Source organism: Eremomyces bilateralis (genome assembly GCF_010015585.1).
Source record: "Eremomyces bilateralis CBS 781.70 unplaced genomic scaffold P152scaffold_14, whole genome shotgun sequence".
NCBI lineage: Eukaryota > Fungi > Ascomycota > Dothideomycetes > Eremomycetales > Eremomycetaceae > Eremomyces > Eremomyces bilateralis.
In genome coordinates this window covers 586,839-610,616 of record NW_022985080.1, presented here as the reverse complement: position 1 = coordinate 610,616, position 23,778 = coordinate 586,839, and the positions used below count along the sequence as shown (strand labels likewise).

General features: G+C 53.6%; 9 protein-coding genes across 9 annotated transcripts; 6 read left to right on the top strand and 3 right to left on the bottom strand.

Moving 5' to 3' along the window:
* Positions 1-2,200, top strand: P152DRAFT_71683 (WD40 repeat-like protein). The gene is made up of 2 exons (XM_033683199.1): positions 1-1,996; positions 2,049-2,200. Exons 1-2 carry the CDS (start codon positions 194-196, stop codon positions 2,070-2,072), a joined length of 1,827 nt encoding a protein of 608 aa, XP_033533024.1. The 5' UTR covers positions 1-193; the 3' UTR covers positions 2,073-2,200.
* Positions 2,201-2,792: 592 nt separating this feature from the next.
* Positions 2,793-4,984, top strand: P152DRAFT_399587 (DUF726-domain-containing protein; the record flags this gene model as incomplete). Its single annotated transcript, XM_033676523.1, has 2 exons — positions 2,793-3,687; positions 3,744-4,984. The coding sequence occupies 2 exons, from the start codon at positions 2,793-2,795 to the stop codon at positions 4,982-4,984; spliced, it is 2,136 nt and encodes a 711-aa protein (XP_033533023.1).
* A 122-nt stretch (positions 4,985-5,106) lies between these two features.
* Positions 5,107-6,455, bottom strand: P152DRAFT_71734 (uncharacterized protein). The gene is made up of 3 exons (XM_033683200.1): positions 6,058-6,455; positions 5,788-6,000; positions 5,107-5,722 (listed from the first exon to the last, which is right to left on the bottom strand). Exons 1-3 carry the CDS (start codon positions 6,216-6,218, stop codon positions 5,230-5,232), a joined length of 867 nt encoding a protein of 288 aa, XP_033533022.1. The 5' UTR covers positions 6,219-6,455; the 3' UTR covers positions 5,107-5,229.
* Positions 6,456-6,870: 415 nt separating this feature from the next.
* Positions 6,871-9,872, bottom strand: P152DRAFT_438559 (DUF663-domain-containing protein). The gene is made up of 2 exons (XM_033677614.1): positions 9,071-9,872; positions 6,871-9,020 (listed from the first exon to the last, which is right to left on the bottom strand). The coding sequence occupies exons 1-2, from the start codon at positions 9,656-9,658 to the stop codon at positions 7,155-7,157; spliced, it is 2,454 nt and encodes an 817-aa protein (XP_033533021.1). The 5' UTR covers positions 9,659-9,872; the 3' UTR covers positions 6,871-7,154.
* A 113-nt stretch (positions 9,873-9,985) lies between these two features.
* Positions 9,986-12,293, top strand: P152DRAFT_459786 (uncharacterized protein). The gene has a single exon (XM_033679754.1). It carries the CDS (start codon positions 10,339-10,341, stop codon positions 12,118-12,120), a length of 1,782 nt encoding a protein of 593 aa, XP_033533020.1. The 5' UTR covers positions 9,986-10,338; the 3' UTR covers positions 12,121-12,293.
* Positions 12,116-13,210, bottom strand: P152DRAFT_459785 (uncharacterized protein). Its single transcript, XM_033679753.1, has 4 exons — positions 12,944-13,210; positions 12,762-12,885; positions 12,652-12,685; positions 12,116-12,600 (listed from the first exon to the last, which is right to left on the bottom strand). Exons 1-4 carry the CDS (start codon positions 12,983-12,985, stop codon positions 12,456-12,458), a joined length of 345 nt encoding a protein of 114 aa, XP_033533019.1. The 5' UTR covers positions 12,986-13,210; the 3' UTR covers positions 12,116-12,455.
* A 148-nt stretch (positions 13,211-13,358) lies between these two features.
* On the top strand, positions 13,359-14,613 carry P152DRAFT_459783 (uncharacterized protein). Its single transcript, XM_033679752.1, has 3 exons — positions 13,359-13,857; positions 13,910-14,203; positions 14,268-14,613. The coding sequence occupies exons 1-3, from the start codon at positions 13,555-13,557 to the stop codon at positions 14,469-14,471; spliced, it is 801 nt and encodes a 266-aa protein (XP_033533018.1). The 5' UTR covers positions 13,359-13,554; the 3' UTR covers positions 14,472-14,613.
* A 614-nt stretch (positions 14,614-15,227) lies between these two features.
* On the top strand, positions 15,228-17,323 carry P152DRAFT_515333 (uncharacterized protein; the record flags this gene model as incomplete). Its single annotated transcript, XM_033682894.1, has 4 exons — positions 15,228-15,387; positions 15,459-16,251; positions 16,325-17,124; positions 17,178-17,323. 4 exons carry the CDS (start codon positions 15,228-15,230, stop codon positions 17,321-17,323), a joined length of 1,899 nt encoding a protein of 632 aa, XP_033533017.1.
* An 821-nt stretch (positions 17,324-18,144) lies between these two features.
* Positions 18,145-23,483, top strand: P152DRAFT_71544 (uncharacterized protein). The gene is made up of 2 exons (XM_033683197.1): positions 18,145-23,086; positions 23,152-23,483. Exons 1-2 carry the CDS (start codon positions 18,310-18,312, stop codon positions 23,301-23,303), a joined length of 4,929 nt encoding a protein of 1,642 aa, XP_033533016.1. The 5' UTR covers positions 18,145-18,309; the 3' UTR covers positions 23,304-23,483.
* Positions 23,484-23,778: the final 295 nt, after the last annotated feature.

Sequence of the window (23,778 nt, the reverse complement as noted above, 5' to 3'; positions counted from 1 at the left end):
CAAGAATTATACATTGTTAGGATCGCCATTAGAGAATCCGATAATGGTGCCCTTTCGTGTTATATCGTGTCTTTGTCACATATCTCTGTAATACCACCTGTCTAATCACCGTGTTCCCGAAAGAACGCGCCCCGCCTATAGGACCTTCTGGTCCCCTCATCTCCCACTTCGTCCACATCAACTAGTATGCAACATGACGGCCGAAATCCTATCCTCCAATGTTATGAACTATCTGGTTTGGCGGTACCTCCAAGAATCCGGTTTGTTCTTATCCTTTGGGATATCAAGGGTCGAGCTAACCATCCACCCAGGATATGATAGTGCCGCCATTCAGCTGTCGCGTGCATGGTGCCAACATCCCGACAGCCTTCCGTTCGCGTCGAATATCAAGTCGCACTGCCTGATCAACCTCGTCCAAGATGGGTTATGGCTTGATCATCTCAAGGCAAAGGTCCAAAAGGTATCGCCATCCTTAGTTTCCGATTCTGGTATAGGACTAACTGTTGGCAAGACCGAAAGACGATACATCTTTGGCGAAGACCACGGACCGCGATTTGCAGTGCGGACAAGCAGTCGAAGCGGAAGCGAAAGTCTAGAGCAGAGAAAATCCAGAACCGCGCAGCGGGGCGACTCCGAAACAAATGGCCTCGCTGCCGACTTGTCGCAAGTCCCAGGGAAGGGAAAGAGAAGTTATGGTACCGACCGTCGCAGCAATGGCGATGCGATGGAAATCGATACGAACGGTGTTCGAGAATATAGTGGTCCGGAGAGAGAGTCTCCCGCGGCTGAACAGGTGCCATCGACGATGGAAGTCGGCGACAGCGTTGCCCTTCAAAGCGACAAGCCAGTTGATTTGACGCAAACAACAACGTTTCTCTATTCGAATAGCGCCGACTCGACCGGGGCGAATGGTGAGGACACTCCATTCATGCAGACCAGTTGGAGCTTGGTGGAACCGAAGTTGCTCACCGCTGCTGTCGAGAACTCTATTCGATATTACGTGATGGATGGAAAACTTCCAGACTCGGCTCCGTCAACCTGCTCAATATCCCTTGAGCAACCAGTTTCACCCGCACCATTTCAGATCGAGAACGTATGCTGGACCCAAGCAGGAGATGCGTTCATTACCGGGAATGAAGAACTCGGTGCTACAATGGTCGTAGGGAAGCTATTCCATCTCGATCAAGCATCCCAGGAAGTCAATCTGATATCACCATCGGTGGGCACCGTCATGGCGCTGCGCTGGAACGAAAAGTGCCAGCAATTGCTCGTCGTGTCAACAAGCGATGTCTCCGGCGCGATCCGAATATGGGACACACAAAATGCCGATCCTCGCTGGATGGTTCACTCGCCAACGACGGTTATGGACGCAGTATGGCTATCAGATACCAAGTTTGCTGTTTGCGGAGAGGGATTCATCGCATTCTATGACACGACCTCGGATCCTGCTGTGCAAATGGAAATCAGCACCGACATCGCATGGGAATCGCTAAAATTCGATCCGATCTGCGAATTATTGGCATGCGTATCTGAAGGCGGCAGGCACCTAGGGATTGTTTCTGAAGGCAAAAACCTGGTTGTTCACAACACCCAAGAAGACCAAATCACGATCGCCGAGTTCCAACCGATCCCGAATCCTTCGTTAGTTACAGCTACATCACCAAGACTGCTTGCCACGGCATCCTCAACCGGTATTGTCGAGGTCATGAATGCTAGGGCTCCATTCGAAGTCATACATCGATTCTTCATGGGCGGGTTTCCAGCCTACTCTATGGCGTTTTCCCCAGATGGATTTCTTCTTGCCGCAGCGGGTCAGGAAGCCCTTCTCGTATGGAATCCAGAAGCGGGCGGCCTGCCGAAGGCGATCTGGAAGTGGCCTCAAGGAGACAGGGCCTGGGCCACGGAGTCGAATGGCAGCACCGAAGTGGATGAAGCGCAGAGTAGTTTGTGTTGGGACGTGGACGGAAAAAAGATTGCTTATACCTTGGGACACCAGGTAAGAGTTTGTCAAGCATGTCCCTGCAAACCGTCTGACTAACATATTACAGATTGCTGTGATTGACTTTAGGTGAACCGCTCTGTTTCTAAGCTACGGATTGTTGTAGGATACCCTCGCTGCTCCGGCGAGCAGCCTTCGATGCTGGCTGGGGGTCACTCCCAGATAACGGCATCATAAGCAATTCCTGGGGGCGTACGGGCGGGTTCTGGAGTATGGATGGTGCATCGCCAGTCGCGAGCGTGAGGAGCCTGTACATGCAGTTGGCTTACACGCTTTGGGGACTGACTTGATACCAACTTCGCATCGGGCGACAATGCCTCATGTGTATTCAGTATGGAGCAGTAAGTCACATCGCAGTCTTTCGGGCGACACGTACTGAGATTCATAAAGGCCATGCGATATATAGACATGAGAAGCCAATTATTAGAGAGAGCATTGCCGACTCTTTTCCCAGAGAAGGATACTGCACCTTGTGAACTTCTATGCCAGCCGGATATGCGCTGCGCGTAAGTGATGTTAGGTGCCTCAGGCACGTATTCATTGTCAGGCAGAAAACGAGACGATGACGTAGTGCGTCCTGTGGACATCAAAGACATCCAGTGCTCCGTACCTAGACTTCTGATGCTTCAATACTGAAACTCAAACGCCTAACTTAGTTCAACTTCTAGTAAGCTAACATCTGCTGAACCTGCTCAGCTCGTATTCATTTCCATTGGCCCCCCGCTCGCAATAGCGCCCAGGGACTCGCAAGGCGTGGAGCCAACCGCAGGGAGAACTACCGTCCATACCCACGATGTTCTCCAAGCTCCCTTGGACCAATAAGGACTCCAACGACTCTTCCCAGCCGTCCTCCGACTCCGATGAATCACTCACCACCATCCTAAGCACTTCCAATGAACGCAGCCAGCTTACCCTACTCATCGCAACATGCGCGGAGTCAATGCGACACCGTATCACCGACACATTTACAGACACGGAGCCTCTAGACACCGCTCATCAGCCTGATAACGATGATGCGTTGCATAACCCTGACACCGACATTAGCGAGGATGGCGTCAATGCTCTTGATGCCGTGAAGGAGCACGAGAGACGCGCCGCGGAGTTATACGAGCCCAAGACGATGGAGCTGAAGGAAGCAGCATTGGCGGACTTCGACGCATGGCGGGATAAAGTTTTTCAGCGAGTAGGCGAGGCGGTCGATTTACAGGAGGAGGTAAAAGAGCAGAAGGAGGTGAAGAGAGTGGATACGAAGGGCGAGTCGCATACACAGTCAAGGTTGTCGTCACAGACTGTGGCAGGCGGTAAGCCATGGGTTCCGATGGAGATGGACGTGGGCGTGAATGAGACGATGGTGAAACTCTATCCGCAAACACCGACGCCGCTTTCGGAGCTACCGGAGGAGAAGCGGGCACTCGTTCTGCACTCGATATTACTGCTTCTGCTGAGCTTGGAGCATTACGTTTCGTATTCAAGGATCCTATTGCTACGTTTAACGACGAGCCTAAAACTCGACATGGATTTACTGGCGGAGGATGAAGGGAAGACGGCCAGGGCCTTGCTCACTGCGGCACTGCAGGAGATGAATGCGGACGGGGAGATGAAGAAAAAGAAGGAAGAGAATAAGGAAACTCGGCATTGGAAGGTCGGATTGGCAAGCGTGGCTGGTGCGGCGCTCATCGGAGTGACAGGTATTTCCCCCTGTTGATGCTCCTTCTCCTGTTTTCCGCTAATCGTCTCTGTATAGGCGGTCTTGCGGCGCCTCTCCTGGCAGCCGGTATTGGCACCGTTATGGGCGGCCTCGGCCTCGGCGCCACCGCTGCAGCCGGCTACCTTGGCGCACTCGCCGGCTCTTCCGTCCTCGTCGGCGGACTCTTCGGGGCATATGGTGGCCGAATGACCGGTCAGATGATGGACGAGTATGCGAAAGAAGTAGAGGACTTCGGCTTCCTCCCCATATGGCAATCCAACAAGACCGCGGATACCGGCAAGACCGCGGATACCGAGAAAGACAACCGACGACTACGAGTCGCCATCGGCATCTCCGGCTGGCTCACCGACCAAGACGAGATAATCGAACCATGGCGAGTGCTCAGTCCGAGCATCGAAGGGTTCGCGCTCCGCTGGGAGCTGGAACCGTTGCTGAAGCTCGGGAACAGCATGAGCATCATGGTGAAGAGCTATGCCTGGTCATATGCCAGGCGAGAAATCATCAAGCGCACCGTCTTCGCGACCTTGTACGCTGGGTTGTGGCCGCTGAACCTGTTGAAGGTGTCTCGCGTTATCGACAACCCGTTTAGCATCGCCAAGGCGCGTAGCGAGAAGGCTGGCGAAGTGCTGGCTGATGCGCTGGTCAACCACGCGCAGGGAGAGCGTCCCGTGACGCTCATTGGATACTCTTTGGGCGCTAGGGTGATATTCAAATGCTTGATAGCCCTCGCCGAAAGGAAGGCGTTTGGGTTGGTCGAGTCTGTTGTCTTGCTGGGAGCACCTACGCCCAGTGACTCTGCAGATTGGAGAAAAATGAGGGCCGTGGTCGCTGGTAGGCTGATCAACGTCTACTCGGACAATGACTACACCCTTGCTTTCCTCTACAGGAGCAGCTCTATCCAATTCGGCATCGCCGGCTTGCAAGCGATCCAAGGCGTGAAAGGCGTCGAGAACGTCGACGTCAGCGAGATGGTTTCGGGCCACACTGCCTACCGGTACTTAACGGGGAAGATCCTTCAACGGGTCGGGTTTGAAGATATCTCAGTGGCCGAGACGGAGCGCGAGGAGAAGGAGCTCCAGGAGGTTCGGGCGCGGGAGGAAGCGGAGAGGCAAGAGAAGGAGAAGCAGAGTAAACCTGTTGACGAGATCGCGGAAGAGGAGGCGAGGGATATAGAAAGGAAGGCGGAGCAGAAGAGTCAGGAGACGCTGATGTCCCGGGCGACGGAAAACTTGAGCTTGAATGAGAACGGGGAGGGAGTCAGGAGGGGGACTAAGTAGGAGACTTCAGAGAGGCAGACAACATAAACCAACGGGTATATTAGTCAACTATCTATGTCGCAATGCCCTAACGAGAACTACAGTGAATGATGAGCAATCCAAGTCCCTCTAGATATGTCAGATCTCCCGGCATCTAATGGTATATGATCTCCCCTGCCTAGAACCGATAGCCACGGATATATATAGTAAATTAGTACGCCATATCATGCACCATGCACCAAACTTAGCGACCTCCCAGCCTAACATCACTTTGTCGCCGCCAATTCTTGCGCCGGCGCCTGCAACACATACGGTGGAACCGCCCCCTGTGGCACCTTCGACTGCCCCGACTCCAACTCCACCATCGTTGGGCTCGAGATCTCCAGCCGCGGCGTGCCCGCGGGGTTCAACCCCGAGTGGGCGTCTCCAAACAGGTTTGTCACCATCGGCGTCAGGTTCCCCTGCGGCGGCATCCCCCTCTGCTGCTGCGAGTAGTCCTGGTATGGCTGGGGCATCCCCTGCGGTATCTGCTGCGGCATGTGCTGGGCGTAGTACTCCGATCCGGCGCCGTACTGCGGCTGTTGGTAGATTTGTTGTTGTGGTTTCATTTCGTAGACGGCCTGTTGGGGTGCGTGGCCGGTACCTTGGTATTGGACGTTGGTGGGGTTGGCGGCGGAGGTGTAGGCGCCGCGGCCGCCGGCTTTCCGGTAGCGGTGGAAGACGATGGAGGCGTAGATGAGGGTGCCGGCGTAGGCGAGGCTAGAAAGGCAGGGTTAGTATGTGAAAAGGCCGGTTCAAAAAGGATGAGCCCAGGGGAGTCTTACAAAACAAGGACACTCAAGGCAATGGCGCCACCAGGGATGCCATGAGAAATAGCGACGATGTCAAGAATGAAGCCGCCGAGCCAGATCAGAGTCTGGATAACGCTGAAGACAAGGAAGACCCTTGGGCTTAGCATTCGCTTCGCGAAGAGCACGATCGAGGTGATATCGAGGACTACGCAAATTGCGCATAGGACCAGAGGGATTGAAAGCACGCTGTTCCAATGTTAGGTTGATTCTCATGCCGTTCGATGTTTCTAGAGCTAGACTCACGCAATGTTGGAGCTCCTGGTCTGTGTATAATGGTCCACGACTCCAAGGGCGACCGCATAGATCCCGATCATGATGATCATGAAGAGATTCCTGACCACCCAGAACGGGATCAAGATGCGCTTCATCCATGGCGTATTGTCGTGCCTATATCTCGGCGGCATCGTGACAAAATGGTTTCCCGAAGTCCAACTGCTATACGCGACAAAGGCTACACGGTCAGACTATTCTCTCGAGCTTGTAAAACAATAAGGCACCTCAATTGATGGAGTGGTAGCCCAGCACCGTAAACAGACCAACAGGTGACGGGTCAAATCAATCGGCACGAACAGCACTGCAGGACTCGAAGAATAAGTAAGACCAGCCACCGCATGGGTTCCATTTACATCATAACGACGGAATAACCGAACGATCTACGGGAGGATTGTCAGATTAAAATTCAAAAGGAGGCTCAAATACGGCACCAATACCACTAGGATTGGCACCCTGGCGTACGGAGTACTTTCATTGTTCATAGCGCGTTGTTAGCTGGGCCAGGCTGCCAGCCACTATCAAGGCTTAGGTCCGGTCTGGACTAGCCTCCTCCACCATCTTGCATTGTAAGCGTCTGCTAAGCAGTGCAGGGAGATACAGAAGCGATGATTGGAAGGATCTTTGCTGTTGTAGATGGATGATCACGAGCGTAGCGAGTTACTTAAATGGTCGAATCAATTCTTCTTTGCCCTCTGATTGGCTAGATAGGGGTTTGCGAAAGGAAACCACGTGACTTTGAAGCTTTTCACTGTTGTGGTGACTGCTTGGGAGTTCGGAGAGCTTGAATTCCTAGCCTTAAATATGGTGCAGCTCGTGGAGTCGTGGGTGCTAATTTTAGAATCTGTTCAGGAGACCCTGGACAGCGCTATGAAATCAATACTGACATGGGATGTTCAACTTTCTATTTTCAGCTCGTGGTATGGCAAGCCGACGATACTTGGCATTGTTGATGCAATAATCAAATTGAATTCCTCAAATCCCACCATGGTAGCATTACCTCCGAAGCATGAAGATTGGCATCACGTCGTTTCATCGGCTTTGAATTCCGTCCTTCGCTATCAAACGCCTCACTCCACCATTTGCTCGGCAGAATCCACCTCCTCTATGGAATCCACCTCATCCCTCTTCCACGAAACCGCTGACCGGGGCCACATCCTCTTATATAAACTCACGCCAACCGCGTCCAGCGGATTGATCCTCCCATCAAACGTCGCCTTAAAGTACCCATGAGTTCCCAAGCTTTCCTTGATGAACCCGCTCCTCCCCCGCTTCGTCCACAATCGCAGCGCCTTGAACCACGCAATGTCCTCGTCGTTGAAGAACATATACCGCACTGTCACCACCCGCTTATGGATCTTGTACGGATGGCCGGTGAGGACGACGCGTTTGGCGATGACGCGCTGGGTGCTCGGCGGGACGGTGGTGCCAGTGGCGATGAGGTGGAGGTTGGAGGACTGAGAGGGGTCGGTGGAGCGGCGGAAGAATAGACAGGGGACGGAGCCCCAGGTGAGGGGCGCGATGAACGTCGCAACCGCGGCGCGCCCGGGATGGAGATAGCGCTCGAATTTGTGGACGTCGTTGGGCGTGTTGCCTTGCTGGGAGAAGAGGGGGTTGATGACGAATCGGCGGGGTCCGCATTGGAAGATGAGCTCGTCCTTGGACTTGATGGGCGCTTCTGCATCGGAGGGGAGGGTGATGGTCACGTTGGTGGCGGTCCTCTTGTGCTCGTGACGGAGCAGGGAGAACATCGCCAACGGCGACGGAACGATCGTGTTGCGGAGCGACGACGGGACGCCCTCAAGGTAGACGCTCACTCTTGTTCCTGGCACCACACCTCGGAACTCCCCCTCTCGTAGGACCTTGTTCTTCGCTCCTCTGTAATCTGCGATTTCCAGCAAACGAGGCCACGCTTCCGGCTCATATATCTTGTCTTCTTCCGTATCCCATTCGCTGGTCCGGAGGCTCTTGAGGCCTCGGTATTTGGCTAGCCGTTCCCTCCCCACCATTTCTGGAGTCAGTTCGATCTCATCGGGGAACTCGAAGTCTTCTTCGGCTTCGACATTGCGGTTGGCCCGATACTGCGCGAGTTCCGCGGCGCGTTGTTCAGGAGAAATGTCGTGGAATGCTTCGGAGACGGGATATTCTGTGCCCTCGAATTCGGTTGGCTCAGGAGGGCCTGTCACGCCATCCATGAAATCATCGCTACCATGGAACTCGTCCGCCTCCTCTTCCTCTTCCTCATCGTCGTAGTCTTCCAGTTCCGCATCCGAGTCTGACACGTCGTCTACGAACCAAGCCGATTGATACTTCGAGGTTCCTTTGGGTAGCTTTTTTGGTCGTCTTGTCATCTCATCGTCGTCGTCGGAGAAATAATGATGATCGTCCAACAAAACCCCTTTCCTGGTGGCTGATGTAGCCGTGGTCATCCGATCGTCGTAATCAAGCTGCATCTCTTCTTCGGGAGCCAGCTCCAGGAGATCATCTTGGTCTTCCGTCGGCAGTGCCAAGACATCCTCAGTGTCGTCATCAATGGCCATGGAATCCCCTTTCGCGGCCTTGGCTTTGACCAGCGGCGCCGATACAATCTTGCTAATTCGGAACTCGCCCCAATCCCCCACTCGGACAAGTCTATCCGGATCCAAGCGCTGGCCACGAACAACTCCTGTGAGAACCAGTTCCGATGTATCGTTTATGTTTTCGGTTTGATTTGCTTCCGACCACTGTAACTCCTCCACCATCATCCAGCTCCTGTCTTCTCTCCACCGGATCCCCTTGGGGACAGTACTGCATAATGAGCGGACGAGGTTCAGGCATTCTTGAGAGATGTCGAGGTTGGTGATCCTTTCGATAGACGGGAAGAAGTGGGACATGAATGATATCAATGACGCGTCGACCCTTCTGCGCTCCTTCGGCTTGACCATCGCATCGGCTGGCTGTAACTCGTTAGCAAATAGGCCTTGATTTCTGGGTAGAATAACCATACCTGAGCGAGCGCGTATACGTTGGACACTCCTTGGCTCTCGATTGCGCGGAGCATCGCCTCCCCAAGCGCATCCACCTCCGTTTCCGTTGACAGGACAAAGAGGACGATATCCGCCACCCGGCACGCATCCAAAACCGAAACCAAATCCCTCTTCGGCAGCACATAGGCCACATTCTGACCAAATCTCTCGATCCTTGACCTCGTCCAACCGTGTTCGGGAATCTCCCCACCGTCTTCCAGATCCACCGAACCATTCAGTTTGCGAACGGTCGCCGCATTGTTCACATCCGCGCAAAGCGGAACCAAGGCAACAATCCTTGGTGCTCCATTCTTCCCCGAAAAGATGCTCTTCGCGGCATTGTGGTCTCGTACACTTGACATGCGCTTCTGCTTCGCCTGATTTTTCCGCTCCAGCTTCGACATCATATGCTGATGGGGGGTCTTCCGGACACCTTTCGCTGGGCGCTCGATGCGGCCCTTAATTTGTTCTCGTAGCGCATTTTTCGTGGAGTGTCGCGATTTGAAGCTCTTGTGGGCTCCTTTCGTGGTGCTTCGATGGTGATGCTGCTCCATGGTGGTTGTCCCCATGGTGGCGGGGCCGGCTTTGAAGCGGTAGGGTAGCGTGGAAGCCACTTTCTTGGTGTCGACGAAGGGGAAATCGCTTGAATGTATCAAGTATATGCTGGAGCAATGGCCTGTGCCGGTTTACCGTATACAGCAATAGTTCTTACCTTGTGGGAGGCGAAAGGATGCGGTTGACGAGAAGTGAAGCCGAACTTTTAAGCGAAATCGCGAATTATCCCACCAAGATGCGGATGAGGAGGAAGGAGCATGCAAGGGTCCCCTGTCCCGGTTTCATCTATTGATCATCACGTGAATTTCCCGATTTCGACTCTCGTGTCAACCAGACAAAACACAAATTCCAAACTGGATGATGACGACCGTCAAGATAAGCTGAAATCATTCCATATCGATGCTGTGGTGCAACTACCTTGTAATTTAGAGTCCTTTCCCATCTAACTATCGTTAACGACTTTTTTCCTTTATCCCCTTCCTCCGTCACCTTGTACCACATCATTTGTCGGTCTTCTTCCGCTGTTTCCGTTCTAGGGGTTGAAGGAACACCTACACGATATCGCATCATCCTGACTACCGTACCAATGGCCATGCGCAGCTAACTTCACTTACCCTGAGTGTGTCTCAGAGCCCTTCGTACCGCTACCATGCCGGTTCAACCGAAACCGTCTGGACGGCGGGTGAGCCTTCGCATGTGCAATCGACGGTACCAGATCCTCACCGGCCTCATCGCATTCGTTCTCCTCATCCTTTTCATCTTCGGCGAATCTGTGAACGAGATCGCCCCACGGCCAATCACCAACTTCCCTCGACCGAAAATCCCCAGCCTTCCGAGCCCCGCGTCTATCTTTGGACCGCCTAGACACAAGGAGCCAGTTCAGGCCAACAGCACCCATGGTGACTCCTCATGGTTCTCCGACTTCCGATGGAAGAATCCCTTCTCTTCGACCATAACACTGGAGGAGAACCGCGCGTTGCTTCCGCCGTTGCGGAACCGACCGGAGATATATACGTACTATGAGCCCAGCAAGAGAAAGGACAAGAAGGTATCCGCTGCAGAAGAGAAGCTGCTCCTTGCATGGAGAAGGGCGTGGTGGGCTCAGGGATTCAAGCCGAAGGTTCTTGGAAGGCCTGAAGCCATGGACAATCCGCTTTACCTTCGACTTCAGCAGTTAAATGTTACGACGGAGCTTGAATTCGACCTGGCTAGGCTCCTTGCATGGGGAAGCATCGATAGCGGGATCCTGACGAATTGGCTGACCTTGCCGATGGGTCCATATGATGATCATGTCCTGTCCTTCTTGCGAAGAGGCCAATATCCGAGGTTTGCACGATTCGATGGGCTCGACGGCGGCATATTCTATGGAGAAAAGAACGCCGTGAACAACGTCATCAAAAATGTCCTTGAAAAGCCCGAGATTGAATTTCCTGAGACGAAGTCCATTATTCAAATCCTGGACGACGAGACTCTTGCCGTAGAAAAGAAGCCGAAAAGCATCGCATACTACAGCATGCAGACCATCCAGGAGAAGTACAAAGCAGTCGCCGACAAACTCGTTATGGAAGATTCGAGTGTGGGCTTAGGTCTACTCGCAGACCTGATCAACTCCCATTTACAAATCGCCTGGCAGAACACATTCTCTGATGGGATAGCGGTCTTGAAGCCATTTGAAGAGCATATAGCGATTCTGACCTTCCCAGCCCTATCTCTTGCGCACAACCTCACCCACTGCTCTTCTTCTCCGATTCCTGATTCCTGCCCTCCGAACATCCCGAAATGCAAACTATGCGATCCGGCCCATTCGCTCCCGATTAACGTCACACCACAACTCAAAAACGTCTCAGCAGTCTACAACATCGGCGTCGTCCCTCATCCTTACACCACCACCACTCTTGCCCGCAACCAAGAACTCATCACAACCCGATTCATCCGCGAACTCGGCATGCTCGAACGCGACGCCTGGATCGATGCCATCACCAAAGACCTCCTCGGCTCCTCCACCGGCGCCCCCGCCCTCGTCCGCTTCAAAGAAGCCGTCGCCTCCGATTACGGCGCCTCGCACTCCACCTGGCTGACCGCCGAGCGCGAGTCGCACGCCGACCTCGACTGGCTCTTCGGCTTCGCAATCCCTGGCTCTCCGCCGCGGTATCCCACGCACGAGGAGGGCCTCGTCATCCCGGAGGACGCGCGAGATGCGATACGGCTCGGCTTGGATGCCGCGCTCGACGAGACGGCGCTCAACCACGAGCGCGCGCTGCTATACCAGGCGCGGCAGGTGATGAAGAGCGAGAAGCCGGAGATTGTGCGGGTGAGGGAGGCGGTGGAGGCGTGGAATTTGGCGGATACGGAGGTGTGGCGGTTTGCGAGGGCGTGGAGTGCGAGGAGGCGGGTGGAGCGGTTGAAGTGGGAGGAGGAGGAGCGGAATTTTGCGGGGGCGGAGGAGCGTGGTGGGAGGTGGGGTTGGTTCGTTTGATGGAGGGAGAGGCGTTAAGGGTGTTTTCCATGGATGCATGGTGGATTTATAGTTTATACGGTACCACATAGCCTGTTCGTGAGAAGCTGTGGTTCGCTTTGATGATCTGCAGATGGACCTAGTCATGTACAATAGACGGTAGACGACGAATGCATAATAATGCCGATATCTCCTAACACTGAAGCGCCCTACACCAATTTCCTGTGTCAAACTGCTTGTGGTATCTAAACGCCATCTCCTTGCTCCGTTTCCCAAAACCGACTCCGCTGAGCACCAGAACCACACCATCATTCCTCATCTTAAATCAATAGCATAGGGAGCAAGACTCAACAAAATCAAGATTTCCTCTTTGATCCACCGCCAGACCCATGCTCCGCCCTGATATGGTCCACAAACGACCGCAGGAGCGCGTCCAGTCCTTCGTTCCTCCGCGCGAGCAGCAGTACGTCATCCGTATTCACCATGGATCGACCAGCGTGCCTGGTTCACGGTTAATTCCACAAGCAACTATATTCCCTTAAATGGACGGACTTAGCAAAGTTCTCCAGGTCGAGGCTGGTGTTCTCTATGGACTTGTTAGCAACAGTGCGGCCGGATCAGGTGTTGGATAGGCCATAAAGTTAAGTCACTAAGGTACTTACCGATATGCGTCCACACCATCTCGGTCAATGCACCGATGAACTGCGGAGTCGCGTTATGACCTGAGATGAGAGCCTCGTGGTCAACCATCTTTCCGATTGCGTACCAGAGGGCGGATTTGAGGCGCTATGAATTCTAGTCAGTCTGTTTTCGCTTTTCTAGCAAGACAAGATGCAACACACACCTCTTTGTCCGAAACATCGTCGGTACCAGCCCGGGGTGCCATATTTCTTTCTCAAGCAATAAAGTTGCAAACACGTTCACTTTATTCAATAGTGGATGTACTTATTGTTCCAAGACTACGTCAGTACCTATGATGTAGTTGACTTGGTGCTGAACAGAAGTTTGACATTTGACAGAATATTTTCTTTCGCCCAACACATCCATTTGATGAGCGCTTAAAAACGCGCAACTTCTACCCTTCCTTGTATATTCCCGATCTTTATCGAATTAAAAAGACATCGATTTACTCCTCAGTTTGGCAAAATATCTTGCCGGAGGGTATGATTTCTACACGTGACCGCGTCAATTTCGCGTCGTCCAAGACGCGATCTCACTTCCCCCGTCATACGAGTTTACGATACTTATTTGTGGGACTCAGCTTATTCCGGAACCACATAGTAAGGGGTGGTTTGCATCGACTCAGATCAGCCCAGCTCTTGCTCGCGTACGGAATATTGTTAATAGAATGCCATACGGAATATTCCATACAGTTGTACTTTCATTCATAGACCATAGTTTCATTATAACCAGTCAGAGTTTTCATCTTCACATCAGTCTTTCTCCTGGATCAAGATGCCGAAGTCTGCTAAGATAGCATCATCCACCAGTCATCGCGTCGATCCCCTCGGTCCACGAGCTGGCAATGTTCAAAGACCAGCCAGGAATAGCTATAACTCCAGAGCTGACGACGAGTCCGATTCCTTTGTATTTCAAGTCAACATGCCGGAAACGGACAAACCATCGGTAACGCGCTTGCTCGTCATCCCGAAGCTGATTACATTCGATAAGTTACATCTCGTTCTTCAAGCGGCGTTTGGCTGGGGAAATTGCCACAGATACACCTTTGAGGCAACGAAAATTTTGAAAAAGGGAGAGGTAAGTATTGCGCCCTTTTACGAGACAAGGAGCTAATGTTGGATGGCGATAGCGGCCGGGTTGGACTGGCTACGGAAAGAGGATCATCCATATGGTTGAACACTCCGAGTATGAGGATTTTGCGCGATATGGCATCAACGGATATGAACTTTGGAAAATGTCAGAGCATACCCTCGCCGACATCTATGAGAGCGAGGAGTATCGGAATCGTCTCTCACTCCAGTACACGTATGATACTGGTGATAACTGGATGCACGAGCTCATCTTCCTGGGCTCCGCTCCACCCACGTTGAACGCCGCCATTGATATCCCCGAAACAATCAAAGTGGTGTGTTTGGGTGGACAGGTGAGTCTGAGCGGAACATCAAACATTTCATTTCAGTCGTTGTAGGTGCACTGACATTGCGTAGGGCCACCCGGTTGCGGAGGATTGTGGCGGCGCCGGGGGATGGGAACGTCTGAAAGCCCAGTTCTCGGCGAAAGATGGAGATGCGGGTTTGAAAGACTGGTACAAAAAGGAGTGCGCGAATACGGACGGGAAGGCACTGGATCCTTACAAGTGGAGTATCGTGGGCGTGAATACAGCGTTGGCTCATATCGAACTCGGGCTTTGAATGCGGTGGGTAAAAGGGTATGAGTATGATTTGAGCTGCATTTGGAACTCATATTCAAAAGTATAATCGGTCATCCGCTGTACACTTGTAAGGGTAGACGGTAGGTTGGACTTTCCTCTTCTTGAGGATGTTTAGCTCCTAGCACGAGGAAATCCCAAGCACTACACCACAGCCACCAGTATGCAACTATTACAACGATCCAACCACGAAGAAGTTCTGATTAGCTGTTCGCGTCATCTTTCCTACTGTTTACGAATGCACTGTTGGTGTGACGTTCACAGAGGATCGAATTTGGCCGACTGAAGCAGCTGAACGAGTCCGGGTGGCGGAGCTCATTGCGCAACCCTTGGTGTTTCAGTCCTACACCCGTCTGCAACGGTTCAGCCCTCCCTTCAAGTGCACGCGTCCATATGATCGATTTGACAGGTAAATTTGGATGTGCTCTTGAATAGACTGGCGAATCAAAGGACGAAGTATGCTGTCGGCTCGGCCCTCTGCTCCAGCGGACGAGATGAGTCTGGGTCGGTCTAGGCCTTGGGATCACATTTCCTTCCGATGAAGTCACAGATGCCGACGACACAGCTTTTAGGACGTGTAAGATAGATATCAGAGGAAGGTGGGATGCGCGCGGCTCGATTCTTGAAGTCCAATTCTCTATAACTGATGCCGTTGTTTGTTCTATTTCTCCGATTTTGTATATCGTTCTATATACTTCACTGATCTATAATCTTTATTCAATGTGTCTTCGAGTTCAATATGTCAACTGCACCGCACGGAGGACTGGGCGCGGAGCGCATACATGTCGGGTTCTGGACTGACTGGACTCATGGGAGGGTATTCGGCCTTACTCTGACCCTGAAGGAAGAACACGCGACGTACTTCACCAACTTCCTTGCACTGTTCATCAATATTGTCGGTACGCAAGCATGGCGTACGTATAAATGATCCCTCACCTTTTTCTTAGGACCGCAGATTGACTGTCATCAGTGATCGCGATGTACATAGTGCATCAGACCCGATCCACCTCGAAACCAAGACCGGCGTCATATCACCAAGGACAAGCAGTGCTAAGAAACACTGGCACGCCCTTTATGACCCTCTGGTCCTCGCTGGGGATCTGGTGGACCTGGACGCGATCACTCGGTCTCAACTCCCGGGAGCGAGTTTTCCTAGTGATCTCCTTCTCCGCCGCCGTGTTCATGGCGACCTTCGCCGCTGCCTCGATCTTCTCGTCTCGAATCGTCCGTCTGGGTCTGGAAGGTGAGGTTCTGCTCCGAAGCGAAAATTGCGGTTGGCTCGCGAATAACCATACGGATATCGAGAGGGAGATTCGGTGGGGTTCGCACTGGCGGCAGGTGTTTCGGAGCAGTGCCATCTTGGCCCGGTCATGCTGGCTCGAACCGGATGAGAGCGCGGACTGGCCCCCCGACTGCAAGCAATTCACGGTCCCGAAAATCGACCTCCATGCAGAGGTCGGAGTGCCGTGTCCGTTTCCAGAGGCGTCGATGTGTCGGAACGGGACGGATGGGACGATGCGATTCTGGACGGACAAGATCGACTCGCACGAACATTTGGGTCTCAATGCCCCGGTGGAGGAACGCGTTCAATATATGCAGGAGGTGGTTTGCTCACCGCTGAATGATAGCCTCCCGTACTTCAATCCTATAGAACAGAACCATACTATGATTTCATATGGGGAGCGGTTGAACCACTCATATACATGGAAGGTGGCTTCGGATCTCTTGGACTTTGGTGGACCCGTCCCTCCCTATCACATCCAGTGAGTGTTTGTCTCAAGTTGGTCCGCTTGATTGAGCGACAACCACCGAGCCCCTGAGACTGACAATTTATAGGGCGACGAAACGTTTTGCCGATATGAGCTATACAGGTTACAGACCTATTAAAGAACTTGATGTAGACGGCGCGGAGCTTCAGTTATTCTTGGTAGCAAATTCTGTCTTTTATAACACACCGAGCAACGACATAGTTTTCGGGTCCACGAGACCCCCGTCCGCGAGCACGTGGTGTGGAGCCCAGGGGAGCTTCTATGCACAACCGCTTCTAGCGATCGGATGTACTGTCCAGCACATCATGTGCAATCCTGTCAAAGAAAGCTGTACAAACCTATACTCCAATACCACAGATCTCGACGTAACCCAGCAGGCGACTGGATATCTCATCATGAGGGCAACCGAATTCAGTTCCCTCGGAAACATTCTGTCCCTCGCCGGCGCCACCTCGATGATCGCGCAAGATTATCTTCAACAGGACGTCGGCCTCTGTTCTCTCTCTCTTCCAGACAACCAGACGGCCATAGAACTCCAGAACTGGATCAGGATGTCCCTCGCGAGCCTTCAGGCCACTTTCAGGAACCGGCCGTGGAATACCGACGGAGCTGGCCTTGTTGACGGGAGTGAAGATTCTGTCGGAGGCGATGACTCCCTCAAGAAGCTGTGCTACCAGCAAAAGGCTCGAGATGAAGGATACGCTGCGATTAACGTGCTAGCAGCCGGTCTCATTTTAGGGGTGGGCATTCTCACCCTCGCAGTCAATACGTGCCTCGCGGCTTGCGTGGGCGGGCTGCAGAGATATTACAGAATGGGAATAGACCGTCAGCGAGAGTGGCACTCGCAAGAATTGCTTCAGATACAATGTAAGCCGCCATGGTTACAAGATACGTAGTGATGCAGAGCTAATCGGTCATAGGCACTGCGTTCGAGGCCCGAAATGTGGGAGTATGGAAAGGCCGCGAAAATATGGTACCGGTAACATACGACCGAGAAGGGCTCGTAGAATGCATACACGAACCCACGACAACACGCGATAGCGAAAGTGTAGACGGCATACGATAATAGAAATGACGTGCTGGCACGAACGGACAGGGAGTGCAGACTAGCAAGGTCTCTGGCCACCCAAAGTTCGATCCCATTGCTCTTCCTGCCCGATTCAGGGGCCAGAAGATAATACTTCGAATATGCTGAGCTAGAATGATGAATTTATGAAATGCATTGTTGACTTGGAGATGGTAATGCCATGCAGTGAAACACGACAAGATGCAAGCAGGATCTCCACACAGGAGTGACAGGACGTGTCTCAATGTAAACGGAGTGCCTGGCAGGGGGCAGGGTGAGCCCGTGATATGTTACATAATGAAGAATGACTGGATATCACAACTCTCAGGAAGGGATTGATGGAACTGCTCGACAATATTATTTCATACCTGGTTCGCGGTACACGCGTGCATTGTGATGATAAAGGCGCAGATTAATGACAAGGAAAGGGAAAATACGTGCAAAGTTAAACAGGACAACATTGCCGCATGCCAATTAGCGAGAGCCAATCACGAGCCAGACCAGTGGACCCTCCCATGCGCGTCTAACGGTGCGGATTGTCAACAACTTTCCCTCTCTTGAACTGTTCGTCACCGACTCTTCATCCCCGGATATCAATCAATTCTCCTCTTCTCCCCCCCGCTGCGCATTTTGTCGTCCTTTCGCTTCGTGTTGAATTCGTTTACACGTGTGTTTGGGGTGTGAATAGGTAGAGAAGATCATCGCTATCAGTGAATTTGGATCACTAGTCTTCCCGCACCAAGGACACTCACCACACATTCCTCTATCGCCCGTACAACCGTCTGTTGCCAAACTTCAAGTATATTTAGTTCCCTGGCTTCTGTGGATGTCGCTCGCTCATTGATATAGCGTCTGTTACCACCAGTCATTTATCTGCGTTGAAGATTTACGACACGACCCGACTTTGTTGGTTAAGCTGCTCTTTACCTTAACCCCTTACACGTGTAGCATCCATATGGCTATCTAATACGCGGTCGAACATCAAGATGGCGACAGCCGCGAATCGAGTGTCGGGTTCATTCCTGAGCACTGATTTGAAAGAATCAGATCCATTCGTTTCGCCGCTCCCCGATTCGCGACGACACCGCTACTCCGGCTTCGACAACCAATATATGTCCCTGTACTCCACCGGATCTCCATCGCAAGCCAAGAAGGCTCTCGAAGCGCACCTTGCCGAAACCGAACGGCGGATACAAGAAGCGTCGCAGCTCGGCTCCGTGCTTGCGAGCCAAAAAGATGAGCTGGCAGATCAGCTCAAGGAGGTCGGCAAATATCAAGCGGAATCCGAAATTGGGCCGGATTTGAAGCAGAAGCTCATTGAGTTGGAACGAGAATACAACGAGGTTGGAAAAGAAACGGCGAGGGCATTTATCCCGCGATCGCGCGTCCCGAGCAATGAATCTGCCACGGATGGGTCCTCAACGCTCTACTCCGCCGAAGCTCAACATTCTCCCTCTAAGATCCACGCTCCACTCTCGCGAAAGCAACGGAACCAGGGCCCAAGTCGAGTAAATGATATCCAGCTTGCGACAGAGATCAGCAGCTCCTTGTTAAATCAAGTTCGCGAGCTTCAAGCAGCGTATGCTGAGAAAGATGACGCTCTCAAATCTGCCGTGGGCGAAAGGAGCCAGCTCGAACTTGAACGAGATAGTCTGCTGCAACGTGTGCGTAATTTGGACGAAAGCGAGCAGCGGTATAAGGATGAGAACTGGAGCCTCGAAACCCAATTGCACGAGCACATGGCGGCGCAAAAAGAGGCGGCAGACAAGGAGCAGAAATTGAACCAAGGTCTGAACATTGCTAGATCGGAGCGCACGGCGATCGAAAGGGAACTCGAGGAACTGAAGCAGGTCAATGGAAAGCTGTCCGACGATCTTACTACCACCAAGCGCCAGAATGAATCAGAGCTGTCCGGTCTACGACGAAATGTCGATCTTGTCGAATCAGACAGAGGCCTGCTTCAGCGCAAGATTGACGAGCTCACGTCCCAAAATCAAGAGCTTGCCAAGGCCATGGCGTATCGTCTTCGACAAGACCAAGCTGAGTCAGAGAACCCTGCACTGGAAGAGAATGAAGAACTCGCCCCTGGCCGAATCACGCCCGATCACTCTCCTCCGCCGTCTCCGACGAAGGCAACTCCTAGACATGGCCACCTGGAGAGCGAAACGCTCAAGAGCTCCCTCAATCACGCGTACCGCATGATCCAGAATCTCAAGAACAACATCCACCGGGAGAAGACCGAAAAGATTGAGCTGAAGCGCATGCTCCAGGATGCACGAGACGAGCTTGAGGTCCGCAGGGGCGATAATGGCGTCAATAGCACCGGCAAGAAGCGCAAGCCCGCTGTGGATGCGTTCAAGAAACCCGCTCGGCCTGATCGACTTGGACTTCCAAGGGGCACTCGCGAAGAGATTCTCATGGATGACCCTGATTGGGAAGAGCACGACGGCCAAGAATCTCCGACCCGACCAGGAAAATCCATCGCGAAACAGTCCGCTAGTGAGGACTCCACGGATCACTTCGAGACCGCGACCGAACACTCCGAAGCCTTCGAGACCGCCAATGAGCGCGAGGGCACCGAAACGGAGGCATTCCAGACCGGCGTCGAGACCTTGGACGGCGCTAGCTCCGATGACCTGACCGAAACCGAGACGACGGGAACTGGACTGGCAGCTTTTACTCGCAATCGAAAAATCACTCCGCTCCTGACAACGAAGGCTGGCACCCGTTCCTCATTCCTCAGCACGGCCTCCACCTCTGGCGACGAATTCGACGACACGGCTTTGAAGACTCCAGTGCAGAGCCAGCAACGGTATCGCCTCAAGATGAACCGACCCAGTCTCCGGAAATCCCGAGAGAGCTTCGCCACCATTCGCGATTCTCCCGCATACCGCGATTCTCCTGCCAGCGTTGCAAGTACGCAGAGCGCGCAAAGTCAACCCGGACAGAACCTGCTCGCCGAACTAGGCAACCTAAGCGACGAAGATAGCGATGATCTCGAGCTGGACGACACGCCGAGCCGTTCGGTCCTACGCACCCCATCCACCGGATCGCATGGAACGCAGAGGCGAAAGATGGTTGATTCCGCGTCGTCTACAGAGCCGGCAAGATCTATCGAGATGGCGGATACAGCGATCATGACGGAACCCTTGGAGCAAAAGCCGGAGCCCGAACCTGTCAAACTGGAATTCGTCCCGCTGGTCGCCGTCGACTCGTCCCCTATTGAGGTGGAGATCGCGCCGGTGAAGGTACCGCAGTTCACCTCGACGAGTATCCAATCGGTCGATACGAAGCCTATCGAGCCAGAGGTCATACCTATGCATGTGCCAAAACTCACGTCCACAATTATCCGATCGGTTGACACGGCGCCTATAGAGCCAGAGGTCATGGCTGTGTATGTACCGAAGCTCACCTCGACGACTATCCAATCAGTCGACACGACGCCTGTTGAGCCGGAGATCGCACCTGTGCATGTGCCGAAGTTCGCGTCCACGGGTCTTCTATCCGTTGACACGACGCCGATCGAGCCGGATGTCGCGCCAGTGGATGCGCCGAAGCTCATCGCAACGGCCACCCCACCGGTCGAAACGAAGACTGTTGAGTCCGAGTTTCCGCCTGTGGAATTACCGAAACTCTCCTCGACACTAATCCAGTCTGTCGATACGGAGCCTATTGAGCCGCAGATCACACCTGTGGAGGTACCGGCATTCACCTCGACGACCATCCAATCGATCGACACAAAACCTGTTGAGCCCGTCATCCCAGCTCCTCCTCCCCAGAAGTTTAGCTTCTCTTTTCTGTCTACTCTCGGTACATCTCCGATCGAGTTTCCTGCTCCCCCGAAACCTGTCCTGCCTCCCTTTAGCGTTTCATCCCTTGTTTCTCAAGGCACCCATCCCGAGCCATTCGTGCTGCCTACTCCGCCGATTGTCCGACCTGTAACTCCGGAGCTACCTCCCCTCTCATCTGTCTCGGCGATCTTTTCGCAGGAGGTCGAGCCTGTTGAGCCACCGCGTCCTTCTACTGCCAGGCGGATAACGACGGTTGATTCGGCAGTTAACACGGAAGATAAGCGTCCCGCCGAAGATAGGGCTATTGGCGACGGCTTGTCAAAGTCTTCAGGCGGATTCGTATCGTTATTCGGACGTAGCCGTGGTCCTGTTGATGCAGAACCTCAGATCATTGAAGATGAGACAAGCCAACCCCCGAGGGTGATAGACGAGAACACGGACCCTGACGAGACGGGCAGTAGCCCGCGGAATGGACGGAAACCATTCCAGGCTATCGACCCTAACGCCGGGCTGGCAGAGCGCGGCTCAAGCAACGAGGCGGTATCGAAACCATTGCGCGTGAAGGTCGCTGATGAATCGACGCAGACTCAAGTCTCTTCGGCGGATATCGACCAAATGATGGCGGCGAAGAACATGGCTATCAACACAAGTCGTACATCGCCGAATAAGGGAGCGCCGTCGCCCACAATCGCTGTCTTTGGGAACGTGAGTCCCCGGAAAGGACGCGACGCCGGCGAAGGCACGGCGATTCGATCCAGCCGCCGACCTGGTAGTGCAGGAAGCGTGCGGAGTCGACAAGCGTCACCACCTCCCCTTCCGTCCGATCATAAGGAGGCGATTGCAGCCGCTGCTCAGCGTGCGTCTACAGTGAATCCTACCCCGGCTGCTACTCCAGGTCTTATGGGCCCGCCGATGATGCCTGCTTCAGCATACAAGGTTCCTCAACTGCGGCCGCGAACTCCAAGCATCGGTCAGCAACCACCAGGGTCAAGAGGCGGAACTACTCCACGACCAGCGGCGCAAAGCATCCGAAGCGGGGTTTCCTCCCCCGTCACTACTCGACGCTCCTCAGTATCCTCGTTTGCGTCCGAGCTGGACCAACGGTTCAATATCCAACGAACTGCTATGGGCGTGGCTCAGGACATGATGGACGCGCAGACCGATCCGCGCATGATCCAAGCCATCACGCAGACCATGATCGGAGAATATCTGTGGAAATACACCCGTAAGGCCGGCAGTGCGAACATGTCCGAGAATCGCCACCGTCGCTTCTTCTGGGTTCATCCGTACACTCGGACGCTCTACTGGAGCGAGCAGGATCCCGCGAGCGCAGGACGTACCCAACTCAAAGCCAAGAGCGTCGCGATCGAGGCGGTCCGCGTAGTGACCGACGACAATCCGCTGCCCCCGGGTCTGCATCGCAAGAGCTTAGTTGTGATCACACCTGGCCGCAGCATCAAATTCACCGCTCCAACCAGCCAACGGCACGAGACTTGGTTCAACGCGCTTTCCTATCTGCTCCTCCGCACAGGCAGCGAGCGCACAGATGAAGAAGCGAACCTCACCGCCGAAGACGTCGATGAGTTCAACCCCACCACCTACGGCCGCAGCAGCTCCCGCGCGACCGGCCGATCGCGCGCCTCGTTATCCTCGTACAACAGTCGGACGACCATGACCTCCTCTCCGCAACTCGGAAGCGTCACGCTCAAAGCGCGACATCCCCCGGGACAGGCCAGCCGCGTGGCGAAGACCCCTTCCTCCTCGAGTCGTTTCAGCACAATCGGCACCATGCTGCGCAACCCGGCATCGCTCCGAGGGTCGTTCTCCAGTAGGCACAGTCGAGCCGCCCTGCCTGAGGAGTCGATTTACGATGCCAGCGTGATGCATGATAGCATGGAGGACCTGCGGCAGGTGATTGAGAAGCAGGAACGGGACGCTGATCGGCTGGAGAACGTGCGCGCTTGTTGTGACGGTAAGTTCGGCATCCACCCTCCCCGTCTCCCTTCCAGCGTGCTTTTGCTAACAGTCCGGTTTTAGGTAAACATGATGTCGGCTCCTTGTCTCGGGCGTCGCGCCCCAACAGCTTTGCAAGCCGTGCCAGTCGCCGCTCGGGATCGAATCATGCTCATCATCATCATTCCCGGTCGGTTCCACCGGCGGTGGAAAAATCAGCACAAGCAAGCGCTTAATCGCAGCCGTCATTTTCTTTTGGTTTTCCCTCTCTTCTGTTTACCAACTTTCGCACGCGGTCGAATTTGATCATCTGGATTCTGGACCCTCACTTTGGCAGTCGGCGACCAGCGCATCCGATGATTTTCTTTTCTTACCAAAATCTGTAGCACCGGCCACAGTCGCCGTGCATCCATTCGTTTGCTGCGTTTCCTCTGCTTCGCAAAACTAGTCTTGGGTGTTTTCCTATGTGTGGGTTGGTCATGCTGGCACGCCTGGCAGGGACTGGCGGGTGTCAAATGCAGGTAATTCTTGGGGTGGCCATTGCTGCGTAATTGACGATGGGACGATCGAGCACGACCGGGGTTTGAATGTGTATCTAGGGGCGGCAAGATTGTCCTGCTGCGGTGGAGGAATTGACGATATCAAATTGCGTTGCTGGGTGATATGATGCGTGATCGGAGCACTTCCTTCTGGAATCTGAATCAAAGATGC

Coding starts and splice junctions, on each gene's coding strand:
- P152DRAFT_71683 (XM_033683199.1), top strand. CDS start 194: ATGACGGCCGAAATCCTATCCTCCAATGTTATGAACTATCTGGTTTGG. Junction 1,997..2,048: donor CTTATACCTTGGGACACCAG/GTAAGAGTTTGT, acceptor AACATATTACAG/ATTGCTGTGATTGACTTTAG.
- P152DRAFT_71734 (XM_033683200.1), bottom strand. CDS start 6,218: ATGCCGCCGAGATATAGGCACGACAATACGCCATGGATGAAGCGCATC. Junction 6,001..6,057: donor ACCAGGAGCTCCAACATTGC/GTGAGTCTAGCT, acceptor ACATTGGAACAG/CGTGCTTTCAATCCCTCTGG. Junction 5,723..5,787: donor GCCTTGAGTGTCCTTGTTTT/GTAAGACTCCCC, acceptor CTGCCTTTCTAG/CCTCGCCTACGCCGGCACCC.
- P152DRAFT_438559 (XM_033677614.1), bottom strand. CDS start 9,658: ATGGGGACAACCACCATGGAGCAGCATCACCATCGAAGCACCACGAAA. Junction 9,021..9,070: donor ACGTATACGCGCTCGCTCAG/GTATGGTTATTC, acceptor AACGAGTTACAG/CCAGCCGATGCGATGGTCAA.
- P152DRAFT_459786 (XM_033679754.1), top strand. CDS start 10,339: ATGTGCAATCGACGGTACCAGATCCTCACCGGCCTCATCGCATTCGTT.
- P152DRAFT_459785 (XM_033679753.1), bottom strand. CDS start 12,985: ATGGCACCCCGGGCTGGTACCGACGATGTTTCGGACAAAGAG. Junction 12,886..12,943: donor ACGATGTTTCGGACAAAGAG/GTGTGTGTTGCA, acceptor TAGAATTCATAG/CGCCTCAAATCCGCCCTCTG. Junction 12,686..12,761: donor GATGGTGTGGACGCATATCG/GTAAGTACCTTA, acceptor ACAAGTCCATAG/AGAACACCAGCCTCGACCTG.
- P152DRAFT_459783 (XM_033679752.1), top strand. CDS start 13,555: ATGCCGAAGTCTGCTAAGATAGCATCATCCACCAGTCATCGCGTCGAT. Junction 13,858..13,909: donor AAATTTTGAAAAAGGGAGAG/GTAAGTATTGCG, acceptor GGATGGCGATAG/CGGCCGGGTTGGACTGGCTA. Junction 14,204..14,267: donor TGGTGTGTTTGGGTGGACAG/GTGAGTCTGAGC, acceptor GACATTGCGTAG/GGCCACCCGGTTGCGGAGGA.
- P152DRAFT_71544 (XM_033683197.1), top strand. CDS start 18,310: ATGGCGACAGCCGCGAATCGAGTGTCGGGTTCATTCCTGAGCACTGAT. Junction 23,087..23,151: donor CGTGCGCGCTTGTTGTGACG/GTAAGTTCGGCA, acceptor GTCCGGTTTTAG/GTAAACATGATGTCGGCTCC.